General features: G+C 39.0%; 1 protein-coding gene across 1 annotated transcript in view; it reads left to right on the top strand.

The window, feature by feature from the left end:
* Positions 1 to 1,840: 1,840 nt before the first annotated feature.
* Positions 1,841 to 23,854, top strand: part of PTPRC (protein tyrosine phosphatase, receptor type C) — a 59,153-nt gene continuing 37,139 nt past the window's right edge. The window contains exons 1-2 of the mRNA XM_027880406.1: positions 1,841 to 1,929; positions 2,015 to 2,132. Coding sequence (XP_027736207.1) covers positions 2,066 to 2,132 — 67 coding nt within the window. The 5' untranslated portion in view covers positions 1,841 to 1,929; positions 2,015 to 2,065. The remainder of the gene's footprint in view (positions 1,930 to 2,014; positions 2,133 to 23,854) is intronic.

Raw genomic sequence — 23,854 nt, forward strand, 5'->3', positions numbered from 1 at the left:
GAAATCTGTTGTAAGAATAGAGTAAGATTTGCTTCTTACACAGTTTTTTTTATTTGGTTGGTTCTTTTTGGGGACCTATTTTGGCTCTTTTCATAACTTACAAAAGAGAGAGACTTCGGAAGAGATTGGTAGCTTGAGGATCTGCACATTTTTAATGAAATTTTAGAAATACTTATTAATACAAATTGATGTTTCTGGTTTTGATTCTTTCCAGCACAGAGGAAGTAACTGCTATAGTTATGTACTGACATAATCATTTGACTGATTAAAAATTAAAGCTCTGTCCTGAGAAAGGATTTATTTTAATAACCCATTGTTTAATGTGCAGGTAGAACAAATTAATCCTCTCCCATTCCCTCAAAAGGAGGATTTTGTGTTTAACCTTGGGAAGAAGGCTGCAGTTCATGTTTGGAAAAAGACTTCATATGTTCAAATGGAAATACCACACAGTCCACTGTGCGGGAATTTGTCTTGGGGACATAGCTTGAAAAGCTGAGTGGAGGTTGTGTAAAACTGCTGGGGAAGGTCAGGTGGGAATGGAGCCTGGTTCTTTTTGAGAACCTTTATGAGAAACTCTCCAGAGGATGTCATGCAGTCCTTTCATCAGGTAGCACAGTTCAGCCATGCTCTCATCCCGGTTTTGGATAGGATGAAAGGGACTAAGATGTCAGTGCTGCAGACAATGTATGGCTATAGTCCAAACTTATTTGTGACAACTCCAGAATGATGAAATTATTGTTTATCAAAATCAAAGTCGCTGGAGTGTCAGAGTGATATCATTATATCAGTTTTGTTCTGAACATATTTGCAATATAATTATTATTGCAGAGAGTTTGTATAGAGAAGTACTGCTTAATGGAAGCTAAGATTTTGGCCTGTGTTGTAAGACTTGACTCATAGTTGTAGAAGATGGGTTTAATCTTATGAGGAGTTCATTTCACTAGTGTCATTTGTGAATTATTATTTGAATTTGTTCAACTTTTTCCTGTGTGATACTTAGGAAGTCTCTGGAGGACTTACAAAGAGGCAGCACAAAAGAATTCTCTCTGCTTATCTGTCTCATGCCAGGGTTCTGCTATTTCTTTTAAAACTTTTGAAACCTTCAAATAGAGAAGCAATTCTAATGTTTATTCCTTTTGTAATCTGCTATATAATGGACATTTGTTATCAACTTATTAACTTATTTGTTATTTGTTATTTTTTGAGAACTACCTTGGTGCATCCAGTGAGGGAAAATGTCTTTGGTGTACCTTGCATGAACTCCATGAGAAGGACAACAATCCTCTGGCACTATCATGGCAAAGAATTGCAGTGAGCTGCCTAATTAGGTACTGAACATTACAGAAAACAGAAATAGACTATCTCTATGCATTTGTTGTATATAAAATGTCATCCTTGTAGAAAGATTCAGAAGTATATCCCATAGAATCAAAAAATAGTTAAGATGGGAAGGGCCTATGGAGATGATCTAGTCCAACCCCACTTTTAAAGGATTTCATTTAACTATCAGTTACTTCACTTGAGGATGCATCTATTTTTGTTGTGGGTTTAAATGTTCTGTTTCCTGATGGTTTGGGTTTCTCTTTCTCTCAACAGAAATCTCTAGAACCATCCATAACACAGAAAAGTGAATATGAAGACAAAGGATGCCTTCGTTAAATCCAGTCCTCTGAAAAGTTAAGTCTTGTGTAGCTCCCCTGTAGAAAGGAAGAAATAGCTGAAAACAGTCTATTTAATTTGAATTAAGGAAGCTGAGTATTACTGCAGGAACTTAAGAAAAACCCTTTTGACTTCCTGGAAACTGAAAGAAGGTTTTTTTTGAAGAAGTAATTGTCTCTGACATCACAAAACTGCATAGCGAGTTTGCGGGTGGTTAGTTTGGGGTAAGAGAAGGAAGCAACTCCTTCACAGATAAGCAGGCAGGGCAATGTATGTGCCTACTTATTCTCCTTTCTGGTTCAAGTTTTGCGGAGAAATTCTTTTGCGGACCGATAACATTTATTTTGCTTTGCAGAGAGAGACACATGCTGTTTCATAAGGATACGCCTGATTTCCAGAAATAACCATGTTTTTGTGGCTTAAACTCTTAGCATTTGGCGTTGCACTTCTGAGGCAGGATGCTTTTCTCAAAGGTAGGTAGCAACTGATATTTCTTTCTCTCGTTCTGAACCCTGAATATCCTCTGTAGATGTAAAACCAACGGAAAGCTTTGCAAAGTGGAGAAATACCATCTTGCTTCAAAAATTAGAATCCAGTTGGATGCAATGGTATCAGAACCCAGATCAGGAAGGTTGATGCATAATGTGCTGGGCTAAAATGTCTTCCGCATGGTCGTATGTGAGAGTTACACGAACCATTTTAAAAAAAGCCCCCCAATTCGCAGCTATATTTGAAAAAGAATGCATTTAGATCTCTTATGTGAACCTGTTCATTGCAGTCTTTGTTTGGCTTCATCTCATGATGCAGTACTTTGTTTTCCGTGCTTAAATCCTTCAAGAAAAAAAATCTTCCCATCAGTGTTAGCCACTCCCTGATCTCAGAATCTGCTTATAGTTCCTCAAATTTTGATTTTTTTAATTTTTTTTTTCTTTTTTTTTAGTGCGGTGGAGTTAGTTAAAAAAAAAAAAATCTAAATTAGTCTCTACAATTGGTAAATTACTCATTTTGTAAAATAGATGTAATTTATTTATTTTATAAAAACTGCACCTTAAAGAGTCTTCAGAATGTTTAATTACCCCACTGTAGGTGAATTTGTTGCTTGGCTTTTTTTACTTTTAGAAGGGAAAGATAGAGCCCAAGAAGATGATCTTGCAAAACATGATAGATGAGACAGATAATATTAGTAGCAAGAAAAGCAATTAATCTTGAAGTAATACTTCATATAAAGACAAAAACTTATCTATGTTTAAGAAAATAATTTCTTCCGAAGAAAATGCAGCATTCTTACTTGTATGTACCTTCCATCAGTTTAGCTAGTAATGTAATTTGGGATGGTTGATGGCAGACACAGAGGCTTTTCTCTAGGTTAATGTTGACCCTAAAAAGTGGTTTGAAATATATTTTCTGAAATGGCAGTAAGTTATATGCAGGGCTGAAATCTCTTTTCATATACATTGAATTTATGCACACCTCTATCCTCATGTCACTATAGTAACTCCAGGTTTATACTGATGTAAGCAACAAAATGATCTGCCTTTAGTTGATAACCAGCGAAGAAGAGCATTTGAAGCCTGAGCATTAGCTTTCTTGTCCTTCAAAGCCTCTGAAGAGAGGCAGCACTGAATAAATCTGGTTGATAGCTGCTGGATATTATAAGAAAACAGGTGAATGCTGAACTGCAGAGGAAAAGAACAAAATCTCTTTCTTTTCCTGTCTTTTTTTTTTTTTTGTCTGCTGTCCTACTTTCCATTTTATAAGTCTTTCTGAGACTTCCTGCTGCTCCCTTTTCTCCAGAAAAGGCAGGTTACTGTCTGCTCTCTCAACCACCTTCACAGTCAGTCAACATGTCAGCTAACAGAGAGGGCAGGAAGGTGGATAGACAGGTAGTAGTATTTTATTTCAAGTAATAGTTATTTTCTCTGTCTACACACAGTAGTCTAACTAAAGCCAGTTCCTCTCTACATTTACTAAACAGAAGAGCCTCAAAGAAATGCTAAGTTTTAACTCCTCTCTTCTACATTAAGGCAATTAAGTCTCCCGCAGTAGTATCAAGTACTCAACGTCACAGACCTTGCCTTTACCATGCAGTTTGGCACAGAGATTGCTCCTCCTGTCAGAGGGACAGAACAATTGTACTTCTTTTTTGCTGTGCAGATTGCTTTGCCTTCCAACTATGGGACACTGGGCACTCTCCTCAGGAGGGGTTTGTTCATGGAGGAGCAGCGTTTTGAAAAGGTGACATAGGCTTTGGTTTTGGTATAGGCTTTGGTTTTATGGCAATCACTTTTCAGGCACTTGATTGTAAGTGTTTTGGAAGGCATCAGGACTTCTTTTGTTATTACTATAATTATTTTCCAAGGGCCTATTGTACCTAGTGCTTTTGAAAACTTGGCAGGAGAGATGTTAAGGTTGTCCAACTTCCTCCACAAGCTTAGACATCCTATAAAACATATCTTATTTCTTGTAACCACCAAGCCACTTTTAAGAGCATCAAACTACATTAAACCAAACAAAATAAATGAAGTTATAGCCTGCACAAAGAGCTTTTCACTGTGTAAATCCCTCAAATAAAAACCAGGTATCCAACTGATTATCCTGGTAAGAAACAGATGTGTAGTGCTATTTGTGGATGTACCTATACATACCAATATATGGTATATATGTTAATAAACAGCAAACTTGGAGTTCAATCTGTCCTTGTAAACATTTGCATTGCTAAAACATCCCATTAAATTAATCAGTGTTTTGTCCACTGTTAGTCTTTCTGTCGACATGGAGTAGCTAGCTTTACTAAAATCTTTAGTTGCCAGATGTGTAGTTCTTAAAATCTTCAGTGTAAGCTTGAGAATATAACACTTTATAGTATCTAGGATGACTTCCCAATTGAAAAAGTTATCCTGGCATACCTGATAAAATTCATCAATGCCTGTTTATGCAAAAAAAAAACCCAACCCCAAAAAAACCCTTAGCCAATTCAATTAAAAAATCCCAATACCCCCAAAATTGACCAATGCCAATAACCTCTCCCCTGAAAAAATCCAAAAGCAACAAAAAATAAACCAAAAACCCCCAACCCAAACCAAGAAAAGCTTGAAAACACCTTTGTTTCCATTTAGAAAAAAAACAATGCTTGCTGAACAAGCACTTTTTCCATTTGATCATTATTTCAGGTTCCCACCCTCCTCCACAAAAGTATTAGCGATATGACAGCTTTCAAAAGCCTTCACCCATCTCCTGAGCCACTTCCTTTATGTCAGGAAACTAAATAATTGCTCGATGGTTTTGGGTGTGACTTTTTTATTTGCCAAGTTGAAAGTACCAAGCTCCAGCAGTAAGACTGTACTGCTTTTGTCTGGGATTCCATTAATTTTCATCATAGTAGCTACTATGGGACTTTGTTTTGGATTTGTGCTCAAAACAGTGTTGGTAATACAGAGATTTCTTCTTTATTCTTTATCCAATACAACCACATTAACAACCACCTGACCTCCCACCCTTTGATATAATACACAGATATTATTCACTTAGTCTATTGACCACCTCTGCAAGATGTTCATAAAATGCCCACAATATGTGGACATAAAATGTCCATTGAGTCCATTTAGTCCATGACTTTGGCTCCATGTTGTGGTGGTCACTCAAGACAGGAGAGGTGGTTTGTAGCGTGGTTGTTTTGTGCCAAAGCCAGTTCAGGTCTGGTCCCTGCTGCACTTGCTCTGCTTCTTTTAAGGCTTCTATTCCACTGATTTGGATGATTCCTGTTATATTACGTATATTTGATATGTATATATTTATATAATTCCTATATTATACAACTCAAATCATGGGTTACAACAGTTTAAGTGTATTTCTATTACAATCTCTACCCCACTCTCTATCATGTTTAACAGTACAATGAACTCCTCCCTTGCCCTTGGTCCAGCTTCAGCTTATGCATAAACAGTCCCTTAGGGTTGTACTTGCTCCAAGCGTAGTCTTTTCTATGATCCACAGTCTCTTGAGGGTGACAGCTGCTGTTGTGTGGATTTATCCACAGCCACAGGTGCTTTGCGGGGGCACCTGTTCCACCACGGCCCAATCCATGGGCCACAGTGCCTTCAGGGATACACCTGCTCCAGCGTGGCCTTACCCACAGCCACCCTCTCTTCAGAAGTGAATGTGCCCAACATGGTCTTAGCGCTGGCTGTGGTACCTCCGGGGTGTTCCTGCTCTGTTGTGGGCTTATCCATGGCCACATGGTTTGAGGTGCTCTCAGGGTCACCTCATGCACAGTGTGCTTAAAGGTATCTGCTGCAGCGTGGGCATATCCTTGGCACAGTGCCTTCAGAGGTGGCACACTTATAGCCACGAATGCTTTGAGATGTACCTGCTCTAGTATGTGAACTTATTCATGGCTCTGAGAAGCTTCAGGATGTCCTGCTCCCACATGGACTCATCCACAGGATGCAGTCCCTTCAACTCGAGTTCACACTGGAGTTCCATCATGACCAGTACAGCCCAGCACAAACAGCAGCCATGCCCCAGCCATCTGCCAGTCCCTGTGCATCACCATTGCTGATATCAAAATGTTCCCAGGCAGAGCAGAGCGAGGTGATCAGCAGAACAACAAGCAGCGAAAGCAAAAAGCAGCCACTCATGAGCTCAGACCCTCATACACCGTAGGGCAGTCGAGCTTAGGGCAAGCACAAGAGCCTGCCCAGAGCAGGCACAAGAGCCTGCCCAGAGCAGGCAAACAGCAATAATGGCTATAAATTCCATCTAACATATTCCAGTCAAGTCTGCGGTTATCTCAAACCCTTTGAGAGCCATACTGGGGGCCAAAGAGGGCTTGTTGTGGTTTGGCCCCAGCTGACAACTAAACTCCATCCAGCCTCTTGCTCACTCCCCTGCCCCAGTGGGATGGGGGAGAGGATCAGAAGGGTAAAAGTGAGAAAATAAATGGGTTGAGTTAAAGACCACTTAATAGGGGAAGAAAATGAAGAAATTAATCCACTGCTTCCCCTGGGCAGGCAGGTGTTCAGCCATCTCCAGGAAATCAGGGCTCTGTCATGTGTAATGGTTACTTGGGAACACAAAAGTCATGACTCCAAATGTCCCCACTTCCTCTTTCTTTCTTTCCCCGGCTCTATATACTGAGTATGATGTCATATGGTATGGAATATCTCTTTGGTCAGTTGGGGTCCAACTTGTCCCACCTGTTTCCTCTCCCAGATCGTTGTGCACCCTCAGCCTCCTTGCTTGTGGGGCAGTATGAGAAGCAGAAAAGGCCTTGAATGTGTAAGCACTGCTCAGCAATACAGAAAACTTCCCTGGATTATTAACCCTGTTTTTCATCGCAAATCCGAAACAGCCCCATGCTTGATATTGTGAAGAAAATCAACAGCAAAAACCAGCATACAAATGAAATCTGGTCATGCAGTCTCCATGCCCAACAGCTGTGGAGGTTTCCAGTTGGAAGTGTTATGTTTTCTTTGCACGGACATCAGTAAAGCTCATCCTATGGCCTTGATTTTCTGTGAAAATCTTTTTCACGGATTTGTCTGTACCCTTGGAAAGATTCTGGCAGACGTAATTTTTAAGAAGAGGAACTTAGTAATACTGGCTCATTTTATGTGCAGGATAAAGGATAAGGGGAATTGCTCTGGCAAGAGGATGTATATTAAGATAGAAGGAAATGAAGTGGAAACTTTAGAGCACTATCTCTTATATTGCCATCTTACAGATACCCCACTGAAGGTTCTGTTTAGGACTGTTTTTTGTTGTAGTGGTGCATTTAGGGGTTTGTGAAACACATACCCCAGAGTCCTGCACTCAGGGACCTCTTAATCATTTGCAACAAATTGCCACTTTATACATCTTGCACTGTTTGAAAACTTTACTCACAATCAGCTGTGACAGAGTTTGTGCATGCACAGATGGCAGCAGTTTCTCTCACTTCCTGGGCTGGCCAGACACAAGCAACTTCTAAACTGGAAGCTGTTTAGTTTCACTATGGTGTCATACCTAAGCTATGGGCAGGACACAAGTTCATCAGAGCTCAGCAGCACTCTAGCTGAGCTACATGGTTTCTGGACTACACATCTGATTTTCTTTATCCATTTGCCTAGACCTGCACAAACACACCAAGCAGATGGCTGGGTTGTTGATGTGGTGTAGGTATATCTGTTGGTGCAGACAGGGCAAGAGACCTTGGGTCTTTCTTATGTAGTATGGAAAAGATGTTTTCTAGTCATTTTGTGTTCACTCACATCTTTATATTCATATACTAAGAATCTTTTACCAATAAAAAACTGCCATGCAGAGACCAGTTCCAAAGAAAATCCAGCTCTTGGTGGCATGGGATTTGGAACCACTTCCTTTAGTTTCAATATGGTGAACTTATGTTTATATGTTTAGGTTCTGAAGAACAAATCAACAGCAAGAGTATTAGAAACACTACATAATGAGATAAGACAGAAGAAGTGTGGGGAGGAAACAGGATGAAATGACTTTTCAAAGTATATCTACTATCAGGAATCAAGCTCTGTTTTTCTGACTCCCCTGACCTATCTGCAGAATTGCCTGCCAGCCTTGAAAGTGTGTGTATGCATTAAACAAGTGGCAGTTTCCACAGTGAAATTGTGAATGCATCATATATAGTGCCTAAAAATTATTCTGTTTTCTTTTGCTGTGCAGCTGCCTTGTGGTGTGTACACTCTACCATGCCGGGAGCAAGTAAAGGAGAACAGCAGGCCATGAAAATGTTCTGTCCTCTGTTTACATTCTTGATCTAGTTTTAAGAGTTAATATTCATAATCATACATCTGGCCCACCAGGAAGGCAGAACGAATTAACCCACAATGAATTCTCTGCTGTCATGGCTTGACTTCTCTTCGTGCTCAGCCAACCACTTCCTTTAGTTGGCTCGAGTGTCTCTGCCTTGTCCCGTGCAGTGCAGACCTGCCCTGAGCTTTGCCACTGTCGCTGCCCTTCCTTTGGGTGCTGTTGCCACTGTGCTGTCAGTGCTGGGGGTGAGAGCAAGTGCGTGAGAGCACAGCATGGGGGTGGCTGCAGAGCTGAACCCCGAGCCAGCCAAGTACCGAGAGGCGCTGCAGGAAGGCGTGATGTGTGATGTGCTGGGCCAGGCTGGCTAGCGGGAGTTCAGCTCTTTGTGGCTGGGAGTTCCTTTGAAACCCTGGCAAGAGCATGTGTGTCACAGGAGTGTAATGGCTTACGTGGAGCTGCACTGTGTTAATTGTGCCCTGCTCGGAACACAGACCTTTTGAGGGGGCTGCTTGGGCTGTGACTGCCAGTCCTGCCTGGGAAAGAGCCATTGCCCCTGAGCTCTGCTGCTTTCTGCATCATGCAGGGATGTCTGTTGCTCATGTTGATTTATCTTTAGTCACATATGAGTAGAAATCGTGCAGTTTTTTCTTTCAGACAAACTTATGAAGTGCATCCAATATGTTTTGGAGGAACTAGTTGGCTTTCTTCAAAGTTCAGTTTAGGCCCTGAGGCACTTGTGTGCAAAAAAATGATAAAAAGTCTGAAGAGTGGCAAAACTCTGACTTCCTCCTGTAAATATCAAGATTAAAACAACAGATACAGTTATGAAAGCTGTTTATTTCCCTGCAACTTGACTGTTCTTTCAGACTGTGTGTCCTGATGTATTTCCAGGCTATCCATACACTTGCAAACAGATCTTTTTCACTGGTGTTTCAGTAACTCTTACAGCATTTTATCTATTTCCAGGCTTTTTTCCCTTTCAAGTAAAGCAGTTTGGGGCCTTCAATGCCAGGATTTCAGAAACTAGCTGTGAGCACTTCAGTTCTAGCTTATATTATCCATAGTGTTGTATAGCTAACAGGATCCACTTCTTTTCTTTTATACCACTACTTTGCAGTACTATTCTTCCAGTTATTCCCTCAGTGTCAGGGAAGCCTGCTTGCTTAGGTTTCTATTCTTTAGTTTCAAAGACTTCTCTTACAATCTATCTGTTCTTCATTCATAATTCCACTGCCTTGCACAGAGTCTGGAGGTACCTTCTGTAGTGCATGAATGACTTTTTTGTTGTTGCAAAAATGTGGACTCCATGCAGCAATATTTTTAATTGCCATTTGAAATAGATTCTTTTCCTGACAGTAAGAGAAATAATCAAGGTAGCTGTCTAATAGAAAAATGCAGCCATACAATGAAGCTATCTGTACAATATATAAGGAAATAGTAGTTCACTAAATGAAGCATATATGTCCCATATGAGTTGAAAGATTTTACACTCAGGGAAATATAGTGTAATAAAGAACTACAGCTCAGGTGGTATTAAAAATACAGGGCTAGTAATGTCTTTCCAGGTAACCATATACATTGCAGAATATGTGAATGGAATATTTAAGGTAGTATTAGGCCCTGAACTGTTTCTATAGGCTTGTGAGTTAAGACTATGTAGGTGTAAAATAAGGTTTGATAAATGGCAAAGCATACTCAGGTTTCTAGAATAAGATCAGCTGCAGTCTAGGCTGTCTCAGAAACTCCTGGTATGAAGTTTTAAGGTGTTTTCATTTCTCCAGAGCTCAGTTTCGTCATCTGCCAGTTGAAGATAGTAACATTTACCTTGTTGAAAAATATAGAGTCCTAATTCCTCAAATATTTACAGCTATGCCTGTGTCTTGCAACATGTAAACTACCACCAATTAATCTGAAGAACCTGGTTGTGCATTAGAGTATTTTGGATAGTATATTTGAGCAAAGAAAGCAAAAGCAAATGAAGCAAATGACTTGTGCATAAATTTCTGCCTTGTCCTCAGTCCTAAAGCACAGGTGTTGTCAATGGGGAGCTGATACTTTAGTGCTGAGTAAGATCAACCCATACTGTGCTTAACTTCAGCAAATCTGAAATTCTGTAAAACATCATCACATCAACTGTAGTCTCTATTTTAGCCAATATTGGGTGAAAGAGCTGAAGTTGTTTAATGAGTTCTTGTGAGACACGGGAACAGGACTGCACACAAGAACAGGACTGCCAGCTTTTTACTTCCTGTGTCTGTGGATGAGATGAGAAGGTGTGCTTAACAGACCATAGCTGCAGAAGGCTTCATGTTATAAAGTATCCGCCACACTTAAGGGTAAATACAACAGTAGGCCTGTCAGCATACGATTCAAAATCGTACATTCACATAATCAAAGGAAAGATGACCAATGTTGCTACTGCAGCAGTTCAGGTAATCTTCTCTAGATAGACTTTTGATGTCTAAAATGAATGCAGAATCACTTGTGTGTGCTCCTTAGAGAAATCTTTTGGTTTTAATGAGTTTTGGATAGAGTATCTTGAGGATTTCTTTATTTGTTTCACACTTCCTTGGAAGAATTTAAATGATAAAACATATTTTTAAAATTAGTTGGATTTTTTTCCCTTGGTCCCTAATGGCAGTAAGAGATTACTGCCCTATGTCTCTTGTGTTACAATACGCAGTCTCCCTCTCCCCAAAACACTGTGTGTGAATGTGCAGGCCTGTGCAATGTATCTGAGAGAGTGGAAATATAACATTTGTAATACTTCAGGCTGACTACTGACTACACAAAAAAGCTTGACTTTGCTTGCAGCTTCATTAATGCTTCTGCGCTCAACTGTGCTGCCTCAACAGAAGTGAAAGACCTTTCTACATCCTCCACACACCTGCAGTCTAGTGTGTTAGTCTGAAGTAAGAAATGTGGTTGAGGTTTGAAGGAAAGATGTGAAAGAGCAGAAAGAAACATGCAGTAGTAGACATTAGTAGCATTTCTGATTTTGCTGTCCTAGTCTGCTAATAAAATGACTTAGAATTAAATGTTTCTGAGAGACACTCATTACTCTCACTCTTAGAAAAAGTTAAGAATAGCTTCACCCGGTGTCAACTTCCACACCTACAGTTTAGGAGGCTTACAGTGGAATTGTGCTGAATACGAGGGAGACAGTTCAAGGAAATGGATGTGAAACCTATAAAGAGTAATTTATCCTTGACAATAATGGATCAAGGTTTTGTAATACTCAGAGGTGAAACTTCCATAAAATCCAGTGATGTTTGGACATCCAAATTTAGCACTTTATACTTTTCTGAAGATTGGTCAGTTTGGCCATGAGGCTTTTGAAGTGATGAAATCTGTACTAAGATAGTATTTACAGAGGCACACCATTTCTGGAACTCACCTACAGATGCCTTTTGAATCAACACGGGATGTATTGAGTTAATTAGGAACCATATACGAGTTTAGGAGAAAAAGTCACCAAAAAATTCCAAGATTTGTGGCTCAGATTATTTCAAAAGCTAACAAAAAAGTGACAGCTGCATTTGTCTTCCTGCTGTAATTAATGCAGCATTTAAGGGCCTGCTAAAATGCAATTTTGCACTGCCCTGAATAAATGGGCAAGGGTTTGGTGCACTAGCTGGTTGAAGTTTTTGTGTTAATATTGGGAAGAGAGCCATTTACAATGTGGAAGTGGTTCAGCCTCAGAGATGTCAACAAGTGTGTCGTCATTGCAGGAGGGTGCCTTAAATGGCAAGGGAAGGATTGCTCGCAAACCACAGCTTCTAAAAAACACACTCCTCACTGAGACCATGTCAGAAGAAGACCATGTCAGAGAAGCCATTTTTGACTGCTCTCTCTGCAGCTGATGCTGTTTCTCTTCACAACAGATTTGCTGCTTACCTGAGTTTCACCTAGTGGTGACATCAGTGGAAATTCTGAAGAGGCTTCTTACAGGATTTTAATTTTTTTTTAACCTACTGGGGGTCTTCAGACTCCCAGTTCTGATTTCCTATTAGCTGCCCAGAGAAAATTGTTTGGAGGAGACATCCCTGATTTTGACTATAAGCTCCAAAACACTTGGAACTGTTTTTAATTAAAAGAAAATGATCAAATTTTCAGAAGACTTCCACATGTTGGTCACTGAGACAACATGAAAAAATTGTAGTGTGCAGCTGCAAATTAATATTTTCCAAAACTTTTTATGAAGTTGTGAATAATGAATACTTGGAAAGTCAGGATAGAGCTGCTCCTCTGTGTGAGTGTTGACTGTCTGTCTGACCTATGTCTACAGTAGGGTAAATGGTCACAGTCATGATCCAGTGTTCTTGTTGGGCCAGGTGCTGTAGAAAACTAGGACCAAATATGCTCTTGTCTTCAAAGGATTTCTGATCTGGTTCTGGACAGCATGGATATTTCTTAAAAAGGAATGGTACAGAGGCAAGAGGAAAGACAGATAATGGAAAAAGTAATAGTAGCTTACGTGCTCAGCCAAAGAACTTGCATAATCCCCTGTGCTATTCATTTCCTTTTCTGAGAAAGGGACATACTACACCTTATTCAAAGCAGCAGGCAACTGAATAAATTATTCCCAGGATTTAAAACACACTCTCCTACATAGGTACATGTATTAAAAGTATCACATTGAGCTCTTATAACTTTTTTACATGACAACTGGCACAAGTATTCCTGGAAAAACAACACTTAATGATAAAATTGCTGCAGGTAAAAATTTACATTGTTCCAAAGCTCCTCTCTTGCTATATAGAAACATTAAAAGATCAGGTCACATACAAAGGCACTATATTTATTTGCAATGATTATTTTCTCCAGCTGTTTAATCCTTTCATTAACATATTGCATTCTCTCACCAGTGACTGAAATACAGTAAACAAACAACAGAATGTGTAGATGATGTGTTACCAACACACATACACACATTCTCTGTCTTGTATCAGAGAGAATGTAGTCTTACCCTTCTGATTCTCAATTCTTGCAGCAGTTACTCAACCTGCAGGAGATGAACTGACATGAACAGCATCTGGATATGAAAAAGAGGGACCACATTCTGTTCAGTTAAAAAAAATAATTTAGGTTGCACTCAGCATTTTCATATCTAAATGCTCATAAATAGTAATAACAATAATAAATTAATTTTTACCTATAATTGACCTAAGAGATTTATTTAAACTGGAAAAAAAAAATCATGTTTCCTGAATATCAGATGGTGAACTCTGTAGTCTCTAGGGATTGCCTGCAACTAATTCAAGTGGGATGTGAATCCGTATTACAGTACAGAATATTTTTAAAAATATTTATTGAGTACTACAGAGGTTTGTTTTAGGTTTGTTTTGTTTTGGGGGGAATTGATTGTTTTTAATTTGCTGTGTTGGATTTCAGAGTCATAATGACTTTTGGGTTCTAGATAGCTGCAAGTTTGAGTGAAAAGATTGTGTTGTGAAGTGCTAAGGGTTTGGAATGGCTCTGTTTGCTAATGCAGTCGTTGGTCATAAGATGCATCTGTAAGTAGAGCCTTGGATGGAGCTGTATTGTGTAATATGTTTGTAATAACTGTTCAATAATATCTTTCTTTAAAATCTGATCGATCTCTGTTATGGCAGTTTGTCCTTATGATAACGAGCAACCACAGGTAGCAGGAAGCAGGTACTGTAACCCTACATCCTTTTTCAAAATCACTTCAGATCTTTAAGGTAGTCTTTGGAAAGCATTGCAATGATTGGTAGAGTAATAAATCTCATCTGTGGCTGGTGCCAGATCTTTACAGTGTGGGTGGATGCAATCAGTGTCTTCATGGAAAGAAGTTCTGGTCAGATCGTGAAGCCAAATGAGAGGAGATTGATGTTGTGGGACAGGAACTCAGGATGTGATGGTACATGTATTGCTGCCCCAAAGCATGAGGGAAATGGTGGTAAAAGTGCTTCTTTAAGAGAAGAGACTGGATGCTGGGGCTGATGTGGCAGTGGGGAACAGCTGGAAGGAGGCAGAGAAAGAAAGACATCAAAAAGTGATAGGAAGCCTCTGTGTCATCCTGCAAGGCCTGAGATAGCAACCAGTGTCACTGAGGGGATTTGGCATTTTCACATTTGTAGTGGCTTATAATGAATGTGCTGACACATTGATAACTTGTAGTAGCAACTGCAGTCTGGATGCTAAAACAAAAGGCATGGGTTTTTTCCAAAAAAATCGGAGGATTTTTTTCATGTAGGGAGTAAACAAGTATTGAAGGCATTATCACCATTTCACATTAGTCTAAAAAGGATTAAAACCTAATGGCTTTTAATCCTCGTTTCTTCAGTGATAGCATTTTTTCCTTTCTCTTTTTTGTTCTCTTTCCTATTTTTTTTACTTTTTTTTTTTTTTAAGTAGCTCTGATTTGCTGCTAGTCCCTTGTCTCCTGTCAACAGCTCCAAAGCCAGGGAAGAGCTGGATTGGTGGGCCACAGTGGAAGAAGCTGTTAAATCTGCTAAGATTGTAATTCTGAGCCTACTGGGAAACAGTCATGGAAATAATGCACTTCATTTTCTTAGTGATTATATCTGATTCATTTTGAGAGAGAAGCACTAACACTCTTGAATTGATTCATCAAGATAGGTAGCATCTTTAGATGAGTATGGAACATTACCTGACCTTTGATGGATATTTTGATAAAAGCAGACACACAGGCCTAGGCAGAGTCTCCAGGAAGTGTAGGTAGAATACTGTCATTCTTCCACTCTAAGAAAGATTATAGGCAATTCTTAAGGGGGTGTGTGTGGGGAATTCTTGTTCAGAAAAGTAGCTGAGAATGTCTCTCTTCTCTAGAGAGTAAGGATATTGTGCAGAATGAATACAGAGAGGAAGATGCAATATCTAATTATGAAAAATGTATTATTTTTCCAGTCAGAAAGGCATCTCATTCATATCTTAATAATGGTTAGAGCTGCATTACTGAAATGATTGTAGTGTCCCTTCTGAAAATTCTTACCTGGAGAAGCTTTTAAACTATGTGAGAATTTTGCTAAGACATTATAGCTTGTCTTCAAAATCAGTGTTACTAAGATTTTACTATTTTATTTATTTAAATCTGTGCCATTGAGAAAGAAGAGTTATTCACTAATTTAAATTTGAGCCAATTTCAGTGGGGTTCTTTATAGCAAAAATAAAATACATACCTATCAGTCTAGACACACAAGCCACCCTATAGCCACCATTCAGGATTCCCGAATCATTAACAGGATGCCAGTTCTTATGGCATGTGGTTCTATGTACATAAGTAGACGTACATTAATTCTGAAGGGCCTAAAGTAGATTTCTGCTTTCAGGAATGTACCTGAACCTTGATTATTTCACAGACATATAAGTAGTTTTGAGTGAAATGTAATGTCAGAGACAGTCATTTTCATCTTATAGGTGAGGTAAATAAATGTAATTTCCTTAAAAGACCCATAAACAGTTTTTTATTACAATATTACCCTAAAAAAATATTTGTGTCATTAGAGGGAAAAGTAAATATTTGCAGAAATCAGACCACATATTTGTTTTAGTAAGTGCTGCTAAACATTACTGATTAAAGGAAATGCAAAAGAAAAGAGCCTTGAGACACCTGTTCATCGTAGCAGATTGTCACCTCATAGAGCTGATATAAAATATTTCTACTTCACAAATGGACTTCAGTGCACCTTCATAAATACCTTACTGCTCCACAGAGCTCAGAATACTTTAGCAAAGAAAAGTTACTGTTTCCATGTTAAATGGAAACAGATCCAGATAGCCGATTTCTAAAAGGTCACTTGAAAATCTGTTGAACAAAAAGAAATATTCTGGACTTTTCTCTAAGTAAGAAGCAAAAAAAAAAGGAGAGGAAATTAAGACAAAAGAAGAAGCATTTTTTTATTCAAACATTTAAGTTGGTTGGTTGTGACTGTTATTTCATAAAGGAAGTCACATACTTTGTAGCAGACTCAGGCAAAAAGCCGTATTGAACATCCCAAACCAAGAGTGTAACCATGATTATTGTACAAAATAAACCATTCACTTCATCAACCCTGTTAGTCATTGAGCAAAGCGGTAGGAGGCCTGTGTCACCTGAGCTAGTTGCAGAAATCCTGGGCTAACACTGTGCATAAAGTACTTGTCATCAAAACAAAGGGTGGACACAAGAACTTAATCTGATATTCAGCAAAGAGGTGTGCAGTAAGACTTGAGGCATTAACCCTTCTTCCTGGGAGAGGATTGCTGTCAGCTTCAAAAGACAATTTCTGCTTACTTCCAGGCAGGGGTATCAAACTGAAGCACAGATAAAAGGATTGCTTGGACAGTTGGGTCAGATCAGAGGGTGGCACTTTTCAAATGCCCTGGAGCATGAGCAATAGTAAATCAAGAGGAGAGAAATAACAAAAATGCACTAATAATTTTGCAGCAGGACTCAGTGTGTTTAACAGCTGCATTTACCCTTATGATCCAGAATGATTGTGTCACTTGCAGGAGGCAAACGCAAATGGGAATTAACATTGTCATCATGATAGGTTTCAGTGAGGTAGATTGTTGTAGAAATGGCCATCTACATTTCTTGTAAAAGAAATCCAACCCCCAAATCAAAACACATCAGCTGTGCTGGTGATGCAAAGTCCTAACCCCACGTCTTAGGTCACAGTGACACAACTCTTTGAGTCTTGTTTCAATCCATGGACATACAATAGTGTTTTCATTGGAGGTGGAAGGTGTTGCAGAGTGCATGTGGTTGCAGTGTTGGTGCAGTCAGAAAGGCGGATGAGGTGTCTCACTACAGGAAATGTTATCATTAGGGAAATGATCTGTTACAAAATTCATTGTGATGCCACATTTCAGAACAAAAAGTGCTTCAAAGCTTTTAGCTCAAAACCAAATCCCTATGACTCCTTTTCATACAGAGACAGGAGATTTCACTTGTAATAAAGAAAGCTGGGAATGACTGACACTGTGTGATGCTGAGTATTTGAAATGTTGGATGGTTCTTGACCAGAGATTCCATCTAGATGCTTCACAATGCAGTTGCTGGAGAAGAAACCTGATTGATTGCAAATAGATCCTGTCTTGGTCTCTCTGCTCACTATCTTTGTGGAACACTAGCTTTTCATTTGATGACTCTTTGCTAATAATAATTAGATTTCATATTATTTAAGCGTGCAGTGTTTGCAGTCTTACTGGTGCATGTTTTTAGTATTACTTTTGATGAATTTATTAGTGTAATCACCCAGTTGGTGAACACTAGCCCAGCTTGTGCCTTCTTTGTGGGTGAAGCCTTGCTATGAGGAAAAAAGAGGAAGTTGAGAAGATTCCATAGTTTCTCAACTCAGTTGTCATCCGCATGCTATAGGGAAAAAAAAAGGTTTTAAACATCATACAGAACAGATTCTCCAGATGTGGGGGGTTCAAAGGATTCTCTGGACATGCAGGGGTTGCTCATCTTCTGCAAAAACCAATTCTGGCCACTTTCCTGGCTTGCAAAGACCAGAGGCATTTCAAGGACATGTCCAGGTCCATTGCACTTCCTTTGTACTGTCAGCAGATTAATCATTAAACAGAATTACTTTTCTGTTTTTCTTCTGGCATTTTGTATCTGTCTATCAGGCCAAACTTTACTGTAATCAACTGATTTTTTTGCTGTTTTCTAATTTTTGTAATTCTGTTAAGCAGACAGAAGGAATTATTTGGGTTTTTTATGTAAATTAGAGAAATTGTGTTAATAAGAATATTTTTCAAAAGCTTAATAGCGCAAACTATGAAATAAAAAAAAATCCATAAAAATTATAAGGTAGAATAGAAACACGTATGTAGAATCACACTTCGAACACCATTAAGTTAGACTGGAAACAGGGCATACAAAGAAACAGAGTTAATTTATCCAGTAGTATCAAGCTCCCAGTATATCTAACAAAAGAACTTCTGGCACAGTTTAAGGTGTTGGCAGAGATGTACCATGGAGAGCTTTGCCTTGAAAAAAGGTACTTGAAATCAGTCTTATAAAAATATATGCACACTTGGTATTAGAAAGTGAAAGAGGCAAGTATGTTACATAAATATGTTTTATTTCTAATATATATTTATGCCATCTTCTGTGTATAATTTAAGTTGCATCTCTGAAATCCCCAGAGCTATTTCTACAGAATATAAGCACTAGTCTTCTCTTAGACAAGTTGTTTAAAAGTCAGCTCTAGGAGAAGGCATTTTAGAATGTATGGCAAAGAAAATATACAACTGTAAACTGAGCTCCTAGAACCTATAAGGAAATTCTGACAACACACTGTGCATGTGTGTGCCTGAGCCTAAATGGAGAGCAAACAGTAAAGACAGAAGAAAAAAAAAACACCTGGGTTATGAGTGTTTGTACAGGTACTAGCGGTATTCTGAAGCTGGAAATCCATCTGAAGTGATGCTAACTACAGAGTTCTTTTAGGAAAGAGCTCTGCACAAAGCTTATAAGTGTTGTCTTTAGAAAGTAAGTTTCAAAGCTAAATGTTGTGCAATTCCCACAACATTTCTTGAAGGACTTACATGAACTTCCAATAAAAATAAAAAAAAATAAAACCCAGCTGCCTAAGCATCAGTCGCTATGGTGGAGGTAGTCAGTGTACTACAGGAATCATCTTTGGGCTTTAGATCAATGAAGCTTCAGTAATTAAAGAATACTTAAAATAGTCATAGCAGAATCATAAAAGGAAAAATTACTTTGGATGTTTGTGCTGGACAAGTTGGATCATCCTAGTCCAGGACAGCCACTGGATATTCTGTGCAATGCTCATAGAAGGTAAACTACAGTCTTATTTCTTAGATCTATTAGCTCATAGTGCAATGCCCCGTGAGCTTTGTGCTATTGTGGTTGCCTGTGTAGTGCTTTGTAGTTAAAAATGAAAAATGAGCCATTAGGGCAGCAACACTTTCTGGTACTTTAGTTTTGCAGAATTCTGTGTCTTCAAACAATGTGGGCTGAAGTGTTAATGTTTTTGTGCATTGCTACTGTTCACCTTACCCCAATGAGGAAGTTCACTCATTTGTGGGCTGACAGGCAGCCTTGCCTGGGAATGGGACAGTGCTTGCTCACAATGCAATCTGAGAGCTGTTTTGCTTCGTACAGACCAGCGCTCTGCAAAATGGAGATAAAACTAAGGCACCCACATCCTGTCACACCACGTAGTTCTTGCAGGCTGCCATTTACCAGGAAACTGAGAGAAGTCCATTAGCTCCAAACGCTGTTAAAACAGCAAAGGGCTTGATTTCCCTTGTACTGTGTAGAGGTGAAAGCGAGCCCTGTGAGCGAGTCCTTCTGCTGGGGCAGCTCAGTCTCTTCCTGGTGGTGTCAGAGAAGGAGCAAAACCACCTCTGACTACTTGTCAGACATATCAGGTTTGCAGGTGAACATGAGTACATTCTCCTAATTTGTAGCGAATGCAACTTTTCTTGTACATCTGTAATCATTATCTGCTGTCAGTTCCCATGTCTGTTCTTATCCTTGCACAAAACATGGTAAATACAGAGCTTAAAATTATTGAAAAATTAAAATATATTTTATTTTTTAAATACCTGTACATTTCAGATAAAATTCTAGACTAGAGAAATTGTCATTTATTTTTATTATTTTATAAAGTTACTTTTATTTATATTTATTTTTTATATATAAAAATAATATATATAAAAATAAATATTTATTTTTTTATTTATAAAACATTTTATTTATCTTTAGCAATTAACTTAAACAGGGCTGACAGAGTCTGTTTTTTAAGTACTTATTTGGAAATTAATATCTTATCATCTGAAAAGAAACATAGATTTTAATTAAGCTTTCTAGTTTATCAGAAGTCGAACATTATCCCATTGAAATCTAGTCAAGTCTAGGAAGAAAAACATAGTGCCATGGTTGTATGTCACAGGCCTGCTGGGCAAGCAAACCTAAATTACTATCTCTGTAGAAGATTGCACTGATCTTTTTGATCTTATCTCCTCTGAATTTCAGAATTTCTGATCAAGTTAGCAGAGAGACAGCAAGCTGTCGGGGCATCCCTAAACAGGCAACCTAGATGGCAATTCTGAAGCAGCTCTAAGTTTCTAGTCAAAACCTGGTGTAAGAACAGGTCACTGTTTAGGATGTGGAGACTGAACACATCTTTTACATGGGGATTTTTGTCATGTGGAGGCACCGTCATAGTCGTGGGCCAGTTTCCTGCAGTGTGACATAAGCAGGTGCATGATGGTAAGATAAGGAAGGGACGGGCCCCCTGAACACGGGACCACTGCAGTTTAGAGGTTGGCTGTGGAAGCTGCTTCAGAAGAAGGAGGGAATCGGGAGCTTCTAAGCATTGGATGGTAGGGGAGGCAGGAGGCAAAAAAAAAAAAAAAAAGAAACCAAAAAGTAGCCAATCACAAATGGCTTTTGAAATTTTAGGCTTCCCAGCGAAGAGTATACCATTGTGGGGTGGTGGATGTGCAGAATGCAGGACCTGCAGCTATCCCCAGTCCCCTCTCTGAGCCCATTCATCCATCAGCACTGCTTCACAAGCTGTTGTCAGTGTCACCAGTAACACAGAACCTGGGAAGGAATATATGAAGACATTAGTCAGACTTACTGCTAGAGACCTAACAGATTTAGCAGTTTTGTTACTTTTAAGTGTTCAAATAATTCTTTTGCCTCTTCCTAGCAAGGTGGAGCACTGCAGTGGGTTTTATCTATTTTGTGTGATGTCTCTTATATTTCTGCCAAACCTGCATACAAAGAGTGAGCAAAACTTCAAGCTGACCAATGTTGACCTCTCAGTTTTGTGCCCTGAGATCCAAAGTCAGAAATTTAGCAAGACAATGGGAACCCTCCCATGGTTAAGCCACTCAAATCTACACTGCAGTTGATTTAAACTGAAATGGGAGTTTGACCAAATGCCTAACTGTTATGACTCATAGTCAAAAAGGACATGACTACACGGTACAGCAAAGCAAGGCAGAGAGACCCCCGAACAAGCAGTAACATAGGTGGCAGAAGCAGAGTTTTTACAACCACATTTGGGAGCATAGTGCCAAAACTCATTAACATTGATGCAGTAAAAAATGACTTTCATTAGCAACTGCAGTAACTTAAAACTGAAAGACAAAGCAAGCTTGGCAATTAAGCCATTTTAGCATTGTGTACCTTTGCACAAGTAAAAGCACCTGCACTCCTGGCTGGAGAGCAAATGCTCTGGTGAGAGGCCCACATTCCTCATGTAATGTAGATCCTTGTTCACAGGAAAAAAGCCATGGTCAAATATATTGCAACTGTTCTAATTTGAGAAGTACCCTGTGATACCAAGTACAGTGGGATCCCACTCAGCCATCAGTCACTCATCTCAAAAGTTCCATTTCCATTCATGAGAGGACCGAATTCCTTTGGGACAGCTGTCTGCCCCATATATGTGCCAAAATATATTGACAGCCTTTAATTAAATTTTCTTTCACATCATGCTCTGGCCCCGGAGAATTGGCTATTCATTCCCTAAAAGAAATATGTTATATCCTTGGTATGGAGTTCCATTCCCTGATCACTGCATTCCTTATTTTCCTGGAAGTTTAATACTCGTAAACATTTTCTTTGTCCCCGTCAACCTAAGGAAGGCTTTATCCTGTCATCACTGCAGATGCCATTGGTCTGTCCTTAATATCTTTGGGTCTTGGCTATGTAAATGTACATAAAGAACGTGATTTATTTCCAAAAGGAAAGGAAGATCCCATTGTGCTAACAATGCAGAATTAATTGGGTTTGCAGCAGGCATTACAATGGGCAGAGCATTGTGCATTCTTGACCATGGCTTTTTCTACAGTTCCCTACAAAACAATCTTGTGCAGAAAAGTGGAAATTCAGAAGCTAGAATTTTATGCTTTTATAGACTTTTCAGAGTTTCTAGATGTGAGATATTCTTGATAATCTTAACTAAAATGCTGCAGCTTGTTTGTCTTTCAGTAAAGTAATTTCTATTGCCTTGGGCACTGTTGGGCCCATTATAAGTTGTCTTTTGTAATTTTAATATGAATTAATCTGCCTTGAAAGTTTCAGTTTGCAGCATTAAGTATTACCAAAACAGACAAATCGACAAAGAGTTTGGGTGTGGGTTCAGTAGATTGTGCAGGGTTTTGATCCTAGTTCAATTTATCCAAGTACTAACAGTACGCACACTGGTGCAGAGGAGCCCATGGAAATCCAGGTAATTCCACACTGGAGTTGGTCTTTGTGCCCCAAATGAAGCTACAGAAAAGGCTCACGTGCCTTCCTGAGCCAGCAGACCTGAAGGTTGAATTAACCACTGTCAGTCCTCACTTCCTATTTGTGTTTGTTGTTGGGGGGTTATTTAAGTTCTTATGTGCTTATGTGTCATCTGCTAACGTGCCAGACTCTGTAGCAGTCTTGACTCAGGTCATCTTTATTCAAACTATGGGCTTAATTCTTACTAAAGTCAGCGTTGAATTTGGGTGCAAAAGTACTTCTTTGAACACCTACCAAAACTTTTTATCTTTTGTGGTTTGTTATAAAATTATCATATTCTCAAATTTTGTGGGGCATACTCATGAAATGCTAAATAATAGGTGGTAAATAATGTCTTCAAATGCCTTAATCTACACAACTGAGAAATTTCTTACATATTTCTTTAGTTAAAAATGAAAGAGCAGTTAATTTTACAAGGTCGTGTGGTCACATATTCACCAGGATTTCAACCAAATGCTGTAAAACGTGGACTTTGAGAGAGAAAAATCTTACCCACATTTGCACATCCTGTGTCGCTCTGCTTCAGCTTTTCCATCTGTCCTCACAGAAAACAGTCCACATGCTACTTCCAAACTGCTCCATCTATGTGCATGTGTGCATACAAACTGATACTTGTTTTACAGATCCAATTGGGTTTCTGACCTCCCACTTCCAAGTAGTAGTTGTTCTTGTTATTGTCATAAGATGTGTAATGCTACGTCACACGTATTTCTTATTATTAGACATCAGAGATGTTTACAGGTCTGTGGAATTTCCTGCTTGTGCATAGCTGGGCCTATATGAAGAGTGTAAAATTATTTGGAGCATGAAATTGAATGTTCTCTTCACTCTGGCCTGAGGGCTTTCCCTGGGTCCCTATACGTTGAAAGGTCCATAAAATCCTTTTCCTACATAAATTCTTGTCTAGCATCTTTATGTAAGATCTTTGATTTTGCTTTTCCTCCACAAACTTAATATTTTTAAAAATAAAAAAATTACAATTAAAAAAAAGGAAAATATTTTCGAAATACTAATGAAAATTGCTTGCCACATACAAAAGATGGAAGCATAGACTGTTTATGTTCCTTTTGCCTTGAATTATTTCAAGTAGTACAGAAATTAGTCTTGTTCAAATCCCGCAAAACACGAGCTTTAGATTTCAGAGGTTCTTTGCTGGAATATGGGGCACCACAATCC

This window comes from Empidonax traillii, unplaced genomic scaffold, assembly GCF_003031625.1.
Source record: "Empidonax traillii isolate 1590-97213 ecotype Southwest subspecies unplaced genomic scaffold, ASM303162v1 scaffold69:size3087049, whole genome shotgun sequence".
Lineage (NCBI taxonomy): Eukaryota > Metazoa > Chordata > Aves > Passeriformes > Tyrannidae > Empidonax > Empidonax traillii.